Here is a 12,400-nt window from a genome sequence, read left to right on the forward strand (position 1 = left end):
GCACTTTTTCAAAGAGTTCTAGGAAAAAATGCTATATGTTGTCTATTTTCTCAGTTCACTCCAGGAGGATTCATAAACCCTGGGTACCTTTAAAATCCCCAACATGTGGGGAAAAGGGACACAAATTTTGACTTGATACCTTTTGTGGAAAAACAATTATGAAGGCTTAATTACAAAGTGGCCCAAACAAAAACAAAAGGTCCAGCACTAGTAGGGGGAGGGAAGCCTCAGCATTTAAGGGGTTAAAAAACATACAATAACTGTCAAAAAGCAATGCAACATTTAAACGTTTCAAATTCAGTAAGATTGTAGTGGTAATATGTTCATATAGTAATGAAAAGTGTACTAAAGGTAATTTTGAAGAACAAACAGGAATAATATAGCCTAATTTAAAATTGGGTGGTAACAGTTACAATCAGCTTGTTGGAGGAAAGTCTTCCGTAGGAGGGGTCTCTGCCGGAGAAGAATATGTTGGTGGAATAAACTCTGCTGTACTACTCTATCTGGAGGAAATTCTGCCAGTACCACTTTGTGTACATATCCAAGACCTTTTCGTTACCACCATACTTTTAATTGGGCCCTCATTCAAATAATAATAGCAAATTAATGACATAGATTTGCTTTGATGAATATTATGAAAATTGTGACCTTTACCTTTTCACATTGCCATTGTTTATGTTCTATCAGTAGCGCAACTATATTGAATCTTACACTTGATGCTGTCTTGTAGAATCAACGCTAGTAAAAAGAAAAAGTACTCATAATTACCTTTTCGCCCTGATGTCCAATACCAGGTGCTCCCATTGGACCATAAGGACCAATAGGGCCGGGCTCACCCTAAAATTTAGGAAAATAAAGAAAATAATGTTCAATATGAGGCCATAAAAACTAAGATAAATGCTGCAAACAAATAGCACTAATAAAAGTTCAAAGAGTTATTACAGTACTAAGATGAGTTGCAATATTACATTTTGCATGCATCTAGGCCTTATATTTGCTTTATGCTTACTGATGCTCAATCCGTGATGGTGCAGCACTGTGTGGCAAGACACTGCAAAACAATTCAGTCCTATATTGGCCCAGAAGGTTCACTGAAATATAGATCTTCTTTGTTAAAGAAACCATTTAGGTGTTGATCGTAAGGAACTTGTGGCCTGATTTACAAGAGGATGGTAGTGGATAATGATCCAAAAAATAGTTAATTCTCCATTTGTATCTCTGTGACATATCCACTCAATTAATAGTTTTGTATGGTATGGCACTTCCACCCTAGCATCCGAGTCTGAAGAAGTAGAAGTACATACTTTGCCAAAGTTAAATTAGTCAAATGTGCTGTATCTATAATGTTAGATATCGCACCATGAAAAATGGTTCTTGAAAGGGTGGACGGTTTTCTCAAAACTTTGTGCTGTAACATGCTTGGAAACACCCTCATCATTTTTGGGAGACAGCTTATTTGCGCACTGACAATATGCTCTGACTTTGAGGGTACCTCTCAAGTTCCATTTCTTTTGGTGGAAATGCCACCATTCTCCATCAGGCTCAGTCAACCTTGAGCCAAAAACGTCCATCTGACCAAAATGGCTCATTCAACAACAGAAACAGAAGCTTTGATGGAGAAACCTCTGACACCATGGCAGCAAACTCGAAATGTGTGGATGTCCACAACAAATGTTGACTAAAACGTAGATCTGCTACATTGGTAGATGGAAATGCCTGCACCAAAATTCTGAATCACCCCCCGCCCCCTGCATTCACTGCAACTCTCCATTGTCAGAATAAAGTACACCAAAAAGTGATGGATTTAATGCTTGAATGAATTTCAGCCACTGGTAAATACTCAGGCTGCATCCCAATCCTTCGTTATTTTGCACACCATGCCGTCTCAGTTTGGACACAGCCATACCCAAAACAGTCTTCATCTTGCTCCAATGGGAACAGTCCAGACTGAACAGCCAGGTCAGGTCCTCCCTCACTGAACACTAGTAAACAGGACCAATTTTGCCCTCCTTAGGGCTCATCAGCCAGGTCTGGCATGATTTCGGTTATACTTTAGTTGCTCTAATTTGGACGGGTATGGCGACATGGTCCCATGCACACTGTGTCAGCTAATGATTTTGAACTTTGGGCAAAGGAAATTACCACTGAGTTTAATTTCCTTTTTATGTCCATTTCCAACTATACACGCCTTTATTTTCAGCCTTGTAGAAGCCCTTGAAGAACTACCCACTTATGGTGAAACATGTTGGCTGAAGTTCTAAGGAACAACATGAGGTGCTCAATATCTCAAGAAAATTGTTACAATAACACCTAATGTCTGTTTGGCAAATCACCTGTTCTCTGCATTTTGTACAGGAAAAGCTATTTAAATAAGTGAATCTATAAGATGACATATTGGTACTAGGGCACATGCCCTTTTCTATAATACCTCACAAGGCATTGCAAAAGCAAAAGCAAAGCAAAGCAAACTACCTATTACTGTAATTTTTCTCCTCTTCACAGAATGCCGACAAGTTGGCATACGGTTCATTCCACTTGTTTGTAATGCTTGACTTGTGAGTTGTACACTATTTATGTACTGATTAAAGGGTATTTTTATGTCCATAACAAACTATACACACTTTAATTTTCTGCCTTGCGGAAGCCCTTTGAGAACTATCTATGCAGTGCGAAACATGTCGGCTGAAGTTTCAGAGAAAATTGTTATAATAACACCGAACATTTGTTGTGCAAATCGATCAGTTCTATGTGTTTTGTGCTAGAAAAGCTATTCTAATAAGTGAATTTATAAGATGGTATAGCCATTCATAATATTGTCTAGATTTTTAGACTGCAATTTATCTGAATTTACATTTAAGATTAAGGCCAACCCTGGCCTGAGCACCGAGACACTCTGGATATTACTTCTCTTTCTTGTCTAATATAGGCATTATTAAAAGGTATTTCAATTACCTCTGTAAGTTCCAAACTTGAACATGTTGAAATCAAAATAAAGTGTTTAGATAAGTATGATTTATGCTCAAATTAATATGATGTTTTGAAATGAAAAACAAATACCTTGAAAGGCAAATAACCCATAAATGAATGAACATAACATCCGTTGAAATGAATATGAGGGTTTAAATGAAAATAACCTACTCTTAACTAAATGACATGTTGAAAAGAATATGGCAGGCAATGAAAGAACACGTACAAATTAAAATTACATATCTTCTAGTTCATATAAATGCTGTTGTGAATATCACAGGCATTGAAAATTATAAGATGTACACTGAAATTAATACAACATACTTCGCAATTAGTACGATAAAGGTTGAGATGAATATGACTTTAGTTGAAATGAATCTGAAACATGGAATGTATTGAAATGAGTATGCAACACATTTAGATCTCTAATGCACTGAAATAAATGTGATTTTCATTTAAATATTTGGCATGCATTAAAATGGAAGCGTTGCAATAAATGCTAGCTGTCGTGAAATGGACATGATATATTTTGAAATGACCAATACCTGCATTAAAATGAATATGATATATATATATTAAAATAAATACGATAGATGATGGCAAATAGGCAATGAAATGAATATAGCATCAGTGAAATGAATATGACGGGCTGAAATTAATGTAACATGTACCGAATTTAATACGACATGCACTTACTTAACTTGAACATTTTGCAATAAGTGAAATGCTCATTAATACATTGCAGAAAATATATTCACTGTTAGACGTTTGAGCAGTAAATTAAAGTATTTCAGTGTCTGATACCTTCCGGAATGGTGCACATAGAGAAAAAGAATGAGTGTATTAATAATTTGTTTGTGTACTACATTTTTCAGGAAAATTCATATTTCTACAGGTGTATTTCTGGCATGTACAACAGCCCACAAGTACTCCTTGCAGAATAACAAATGGGCCACATTTTTTAAAATGGAACTTAAATGCTTTGAAAGCACACAAGCAATAATAGCTGCATCAAAAAGTAGACTACAAATAAAAGGTGTCAGTACCTTGTCTCCTTGAATTCCCTTTGGGCCTGGGTCACCAAGAGGTCCGCTGATGCCCTGTGTTAGTACAAATATTAAACAATTATCATCAGTGTCCATGAAAGGCTGATTCACTCTGGCTGTAGTCCTCCACACATAATATAATAATTCGAGTGCGAGCTCGCGGCAACTGACACTCCAGACACCACACACACAAGCTGCATATGAAGTAAACCGAATATAGGAACATCGTGGAAGACAAAGCTAAAGCTCAATATCTGGCTACTCAACACCGGATTTATGATATTGTCGATAAGGGAATTAGTTCATAGGTGGGTGGCTGAGACCGTCCACCCCGACGGTACCAAAAGGCAGGACAGGTTGGGAATTGTAGGAGCGTTTGTGGACCACTTTGTCCGAGTTTACACTTCCACTCTGGCCTCCACTTCAGATTCGGCTGAATTACTAGCCACTCTGGGACTACCTGTCAGAGCCCAAAGATGTAAAGGACCTGGATTTTGATCTGACATGCGAGGAGGTGTCCAAGGCGATTCCGGTAAGGCCATGGGTCCTAGTGGCTTTCCAATTGAACTTTACAAATTAAATGCCTCTACTATTACCTCATATCTTATACGGGTGTACGAGGAGAGTGTGACTAGGGGTGTCCTGCCTGAAACCCAGAGACTGGCCAATATCGTCGTTATTCATTAAAAAAAAGGCAGACCTCCTGGGCAGTGTGGCTCGTACAGACCTATCTCGCTCCTGGACAGGGAAGTTAAAATCTTAGCCAAAGTCTTGGCCTGGCGTCTATCGCCTCTCCTTCATAAACTGGTACACCTGGATCAATCTGGCCTTATGCCAACCAGAAACACCTCCCTTAACCTTAGACGCCTTTTTGGGGTCCTGGGTAGAGCATCCACAATTCAAGAGGAGGCCGTGAATATGTCATTGGACACCGAAATGGCATTCGATATGATCTAATGGCCTTGCTTATTTGCTACACTCAAAATGTATGGATTTGGGTCTAAATTTTTATCCTGGGTACAGCTTCTTTAGTCTGAACCGCTGGCCCACGTAACAGTCAATGGAAGGCAATCGGCAAACTTGGCTTTGCAGACGGGAACAAGGCAGGGATGTCCCCTTTCCCCCTTAGTTTTTGCCTTGGCCTTGGAGCCTTTCGCGTTTTGGATTAGGCGTGACCCCCTGATTAAGGGCCTCAATTGGACAGTGGATTGAACGGATAAAGTCTCACTCTACGCCGATTATATTTTGCTGTATTTAGCCATGCCTCGTTTCTCCATCCACCGTGTCTTGCATATATTTGCTCTATTTCAGAAATACTCTGGCTATATCATTAATTGGGATAAATCCCTGGTTTATGTTCTGAGTGGGGAGTGCCCGGTTCTGCCTGCGGGCTGTGAGGCCAAAATAGTTACCAAGGGTTTTGTGTACTTGGGTATCTACATTACGGTTAATCCTACCATTTTTCAGGACCGAAACCTCGACACTCTGCTGCGAGGTTTTCATGCTGACGTGCAGCATTGGAAGACTCTACCCCTCACTTTGCTTGGCAGGGCTGCTCTATATAAGATGATCGTTACAACAAACAAATGATGGACGGAATGCTGACAATGCAGACATTCTCCCCCAGTCAAGAGATCTGGGTTAAATCCATCGTTCTTTTGCCCACTACGCCACCCCAGTTCAGACATGGCCATATGCAAATCAGCCTTGACCCTGTGCCTCATGGGAACAGTCCAGCCCGAACTGCCAAGCCATGTCTTTCCTGGACCGGAATCAAGCATCCTAGGACCGGTTTCTGGCTATCAGCCGTCATCAGCCAGGATAGCTTGACTCCAGTGGCGTAGTGAGCACGGGACCCACGTCTGGGCATACCCATCCCACTTAGGGCGAAAAGCGTTACAACAAACAAAAAAACAAATGATGATGGATTAAACCCAGATCAGTTGACTGGGGGTGAGTGCTTACAATGTTCAACACTCCGTCCATCATTTCCTTTGGTTTTTGCTTTGTTCGCCATAAGTTGGCAGGGTATGCTCAGACGTGAGTCCCTTGCTCACTTTGCCACTGGATTCAAGCAAGCCTGGCTGAAGACGGCTGAAATGCCAGAAACCGGTCCTAGGAAGCTTGTTTCCGGTCCAGGGAAGACATGGCTTGGCAGTTCAGGCTGGACTGTTCCCATGAGGCACAGAGTCAGACTGATTTGCATATGGCCATGTCTGAACTGGGGTGGCAGAGTGGGCTAAAGAACGATGATGGATTAAACCCAGATCAGTTGACTGGGGGTGAGTGCTTGCAATGTTCAACACTCCGTCCATCATTTCCTTTGGTTTTTGCTTTGTTCGCCATAAGTTGGCAGGGTATGCTCAGACGTGAGTCCCTTGCTCACTTTGCCACTGGATTCAAGCAAGCCTGGCTGAAGACGGCTGAAATGCCAGAAACCGGTCCTAGGAAGCTTGTTTCCGGTCCAGGGAAGACATAGCTTGGCAGTTCAGGCTGGACTGTTCCCATGAGGCACAGGGTCAGACTGATTTGCATATGGCCATGTCTGAACTGGGGTGGCAGAGTGGGCTAAAGAACGATGATGGATTAAACCCAGATCAGTTGACTGGGGGTGAGTGCTTGCAATGTTCAACACTCCGTCCATCATTTCCTTTGGTTTTTGCTATATAAGATGATGGCGCTTCCCCGATTTCTGTATGCCCTACATTACACACCCTATCTGGTCTCACCGCGATATTTTAATGTTATCGATTCAGAAGTTCGTGCCTTACTGTGGAATAAAGGTACCCCGAATAGCTTTGGCCAAACTCACAAAAAGTTGGTATGACGGTAGCATTGCCCTATCTGAGATTAGAAGTTATTATTGGGCCTCACAGCTGGTGGTTCTTAACCACTGGGTGCATCATCCTAGTACAGATCCTGCATACAAGATGGATAGACACAACATGCTCCCCGGCAACTACCCCAGGGCCCTCTATGGTGGGAAACAACACGCGCCAACACACCCCCCCACTTCCACTACAATCGCCATATGGCATATGCCATATGGCAACGACCGCCCTGGGGTGGAAAGCCGAAATCATACAGGTCACCACACCTCGACGCCTACCAGCTGGAAGTATTGTTCAGGTGCCCTGGATTCAAGAAATGGGACTTGATAGGTCTTTCAAAGGTGGACGACATGTGGGCTGGGGCAAGGTGGTACCATTCAGTGACCTTCAACGAGATTATCAACTACATAGCGGGGAAACTTTGATACTTACAAGACCGGAGTGCACTACAGAAAGCGGTATCCAGAGGTGCCAATTTGCCGGTCTCTTCCCCGTTAGAGGACAGATTACTAGACAATTACCTCCACGAAAAAGCAATTTCGCTGACATATCACAATATACTCAATAACACGCCAGATACACTGTGGAAAATTCGCGCCAAGTGGGTGGATGACATCGGGGACATCGATGAGGAAGACTGGCAGGAGGCACTGGCCTTACTCCGTGAGGTAGTGACTCACTCCCGTTTCAAACGTATTCAACTTAAAATATTACACAGGGTCTACTATACTAGCTCGGTGCTTGTCAAAATGGGTGTGTTGGGCTCCCCCACCTGTCCCCGGGGCTTTGGTCACACCGGCACCTACCTCCACCAGTGGTGGGAATCCCCAATCCTTCAGAGGTACTGGGAAAGGGTCACGTCTGTGATGTCCTCCACCTGTCATAAACCTGGTGAAGTATCACCCCGCTTCTGCCTTCTCAACATCTGGGAGGCTACCGACCTGTCTAGACCCGAAAGATTGTGGGTTTCCCTGGGCTGCATGGTTTCAAAACACAACATAGCTAGAACGTGGAAAGGAACAGCGAAATTGAGGTTCCAGGATTGGGAATCAGACATGGATTGGTGTATGCAGGCAGAAAGAGTGATTTATGAAGGCAGAGGATGCCCACAAAAATGGACTAGAATTTGGGGGCCATGGAATGTATGTCGAGGGATGATAGGAACTCCTTTTAAGGGTGCTTCCCTGTTCTCAGATGACCATGATGTTGATTAATGTCTGCACATGATGTAATGCATATGACACGCGATCATGTTATGGTTCCCTTGATTTACTATGAAAAATGTTGTACTACTTCATTGGGAATGTCGACTTTGATGAACATTGCACTACACAGCACTTGATTTTTTTTCCGTATGCTGCTCTTGTTTGGTTTATACAATAAAACGATTTATTAAAAAAAACTGAAAAAAAACAATCAGTACAAGCAGAGATATGCAGGTTAAGATTACAGCAAAAATAGTGACAAAAAAGCACAAATGTGCCAAATGGGAATATCTGTTTGCTCTGGACCAGGACAGTCATAAGTTCAGGCTGACTCCAATGGGGTGCAGGCCAGCTACAGGGACACAGTTATGCTCGCTGAACAAAGTACCTTAGGTCCTGGTTGCGTAGCTTTGTGAGATTCTGTGCCGAGGACGTGTCACGCAGCCAGGCTAATGCATCTGTTCAGAGGTGCTGTGGAGCAGCAAAGCAAGAGGCTGCATTGTCATTAAGGATCCCGCCGATGAGGGCTAGCAATCCCAGATCCACGTTATAGGATGCGTCGTGCAGTCAAGGTGATGCGTCGGTTCCGAGAAGCTGTGACGATGCGATACAAGAATCAGAATCATCGTCGAGGCTGCCATCAATGACGGACGCGGGGGCCTTCGTTGGTAAGCATCACACAGGCAGTGGTTCTGATGCAGGCTGCGAGGTCGATGCGGAGTCCTTTGAGTCTTGAGAATCCTCATCCCAGAGGTGATGCAGCGGTTCTGCTGGGGTTTGCGGCACCCAGCAGAGGAGATGCATTGGTTCTGCTGGGTCCACAGATAGGCGGGCAGAGCACCTTTAGGCTCACTTCCAAGGGTCCTGGACTGGGTGGCACCACTTAGCAGAGTAGGACTTACAGATGGCAGAGTCCAGCTGCTGGGTTCAAGGTTGTTGAAGCCTTCAGTCCTTGAGGCTGTAATCAGGAGGCCAGCCAACCAGCCCTTGGAGTCACTTTGGAGCCCTGGGTTCAACAGATGCACGCTCAGATCTTATCATCCAGTCAAGAGAGCAGCAGGACAGCACAGCAGGGCAGCAGTCCTTCATTGCAGCAATTCAGCAGAGTAGCAGTCCTTTCAGACGCATAACAGTCCTTCTTCCTGGCAGAGTATCGACAGGTCCAGAAGTGTACTGAAGAGGTAGTGTCTGAGGTGCAATATTTATAACCTGTGCCATCCCTCTGGAAGGTGGGAGAAGTTTCTAGACATTTCCCTTTGAAGTCCCCAGGCATCCTGCGTTCCCTGTCCTGGCTCCGGACTAATTACAGGGGTTATGCAGCCCTTTATGTGGAGGCTGGCCACAACATATTCAAGTTTAAGTAGGACTGTGCCCAGCTCCACCCTCCCATCCTGCCAGTGATGGCCCATCCAGGTACACCTAAGCTATCTCTCTCTTTGACATTTAATATGTTTTTCTACACTTCATTATGATTTTGAAATAATGTTAATAAATACAAGAGTCCAGTTAATTGATTCACTGGCCCTAAATTTGAAAATCTATTTATGTTTGAAACTTCCTAAAACTGGCATTTTCAAAATTGTAATATAAAAGCGGACTTTGCCATCAGAGGTGATTTTTCGTTACAATTCCAAAGACACCAACCATAAACTGGTTACCTTCTCCCATTTGGATATTACAGCTTACTAAATGTAATAAGGTAGCTCCAATGTTATCCTATGGGAGGGGTGTGCCTTGCAGGAGTGAAAATTGAATTTAAAGAGTTTTTCACTATCAGGACATGTAAAACATACAATTACATTTCCTACTTTTTAAAAATGTGGGCTGTTTAGTGCCTGCCCTAGGGGTGACTTCTATGTATGAAAAAGGAAGCTTGGGCCTAGCAAAAGGTTTATTTTGTCAGGTCGAAAAGGCAGTTTAAAACTGCCCACGCAGGCTGCAATGGCAGTCCTGAGACATGTTTGAAGAGTTACATAGGTGGGTGGCACTATCAGTGTTGCAAGCCCCTTGGTAGCAATTAATTTACAGGGCTATGGCATATGTAACTACTTTACTAGGGACTTACAAGTAAATTAAATATACCAATTGGGGATAAGCCAATGTTACCTAGGTTTAAGAAGTAAGCACATGCACTTTAGCTCTGGTTAGCAGTGGTAAAATTCACACAGACCTAAGGCCAGCAAAAACGAAATCAGCAAAAAATGGAGGAGAAAGACTAAACGTTTGGGGGAAGACCACCCTTAGACTGACAGATCTAACAGTCTTAGTATCTACTGACCCTGAAATGTAAAATGTAAGAAAGTGGGTTATTAATTGCAAAGGATGTGAGTCCTTCACAAGTAGCAAGTTCACTATCTTTCCTTTACCGGCAACCAAGTAGCCAAATTGCAGCCCTTGAGTCTCTAAGGGTAGTGAAGCAGAGCAGTCCTGTGAGGGGAACGGCCAAAACAGGACTACTAGCCCCAGGCACCCTTGCGCTGACGCCGCTGCTGAGGCCGCTGCTGATGCCCACCTCCTGCGCCCAAAGGCGCGTTAAGAGCTGCCGTGGGCTCCCGCAGCAAGCGAAGCCTGTGATTCCAACGCCGTGAGGGGAACGGCCAACAAGCAGCTATAGTCACCCTTGTGCTGCCGATTTCAACGCTGTGAGGGGAACGGCCAAAACAGGACTACTAGCCCCAGGCACCCTTGCGTTGACACCACTGCTGACGCCGCTGCTGATGCCCACATTCTGCACCTGGAGGCGCGTTAAGAGCTGCTGCGGGCTCCCGCAGCGCGGGACGCACACGGGCGGGCCCGTCTGCGCCCGTCAGCGACCGGAGGAGGCCGGTTTGGGCCAGACCCCTTGGCTGTTATGATTCTGGACCCCTCTAACCATATATTGGAAATCAGACGGAAACCAGTCATCAAATCAAGGTACTTTTTAGTCATTCCATTAGCCCTGACTAACCCAGTATGTTATTGAGATCCAATTTGGGGACATTAGGGTTCTGGATTCAGTGTCCGCAAATGGGCAAAAGGGTAACACCCTCTTCACATGGGGGGACCTCGGGGGTCTGTATGGCTGGAAAAATTGATTCATTTTTTACTAAAGCTGCACATGCAATCACGCAGGAGATAGCCCTGGCTGAGAGAAGTTTATCATTAGAGGTCGGAAAATGTTCTCAAATCAACGCTGACAGAGAGGAGGGGTAACAAGGAAAATCAGCAGCTGCTATGGGTCTTTTACAAGGCTCATCGAGCGGAATTGCCTTTGTATCCTCATGCCAAATACTCTCCCCTGACAAATCGGATAGGTTATCAAATATTTTAGCTGACAAAATAACAGAGGGGAACGATGTGGCCTTAGACTTATCACCGTCCAAGAGAAAACAAACTGCTTGTAATAAGTCTTCGAGGAAATCCCCACTGACACAAACACGGATGCAATCATCTTTACAACCTGGTCTGAATTTAGAACAGTTACTGGACATTTTATTTACAAAACTGGAGTCAATGACAAAGGCTCTTTTAACTCCAATAATGCTAAAAGTGGAAAAAGTTGAGAAATTAGTTCATGACCATATTACCAATTGTAATAAATATGCTATGTTAAAACTAATGGAGGTAGGGACGGCAAGCCCGCCTCAGAATCTGAATCTAATTCAACTTGGCTCATCCGGCCCATGTTTAAATGTAAATGTTCTAGGGACCGAGGGAATACCTACTGGTTCTAGTCAGTCAAATATAACCGCGGCAATAGGATCTGCAGCTCAGAATTCTGAGGCTGCCCAGGCGAGCAGACCTCTAAACTCAGAGAGGGCTCTTCTACCTACACGTACCCAATCTAATCACGTTATACCTAAAGTCATGAACCAAAGTATACTTGGTTTGCCCTCTGCATCTGCTCCTTTAGTAGCAGTCTTACTGGAGGTCCCCTCTCTCTCTCTAGAAACTAGGGAAACCACCCAGGAACTAATACACAAAGTGACTCATTTGGTGAACTAAAAATGTTATAAATGCCCTGAGTATATTGTTGTTCTGAGTATATCATCTGACATTATTATGGCCAGAGGAGTGGGTTGGATAGGTCACCAAACAAGAAAGATTGGTGCAGGAGACTGGATAGTTGTCAACTTTCTGGACTCGGTGAACACGAAGAGGCTAATACACTGTGCATACCAGAGTAGTTCAAACTCTTCAATTAGAGTAGTTTCACTACAACATTTTTACCCCCCTAGCCAGCACAGATGCCCTCCGCAAGGGCAATGGCAGATATCCCGAAATCCAGGGAGGCCTGTCAATTAAACTAATATAAACAATAGCTTACCAATGAGTAACCGGTTTCAACCCCTAGCTAGTCTCCAGAATATGG

The 12,400-nt window shown here is 43.7% G+C and overlaps 1 protein-coding gene across 1 annotated transcript in view; it reads right to left on the bottom strand.

The window, feature by feature from the left end:
- COL28A1 (collagen type XXVIII alpha 1 chain) overlaps window positions 1-12,400 on the bottom strand; it is a 688,108-nt gene that overhangs the window by 434,062 nt on the left and 241,646 nt on the right. Inside the window, exons 11-12 of the mRNA XM_085630877.1 lie at window positions 4,014-4,067; window positions 769-837 (exon numbers count right to left, since the gene is read on the bottom strand). Of these exons, the coding sequence (XP_085487003.1) occupies window positions 769-837; window positions 4,014-4,067 (123 nt within the window). The remainder of the gene's footprint in view (window positions 1-768; window positions 838-4,013; window positions 4,068-12,400) is intronic.

The sequence above is a fragment of the Triturus cristatus genome, chromosome 10 (assembly GCF_964204655.1).
Source record: "Triturus cristatus chromosome 10, aTriCri1.1, whole genome shotgun sequence".
NCBI lineage: Eukaryota > Metazoa > Chordata > Amphibia > Caudata > Salamandridae > Triturus > Triturus cristatus.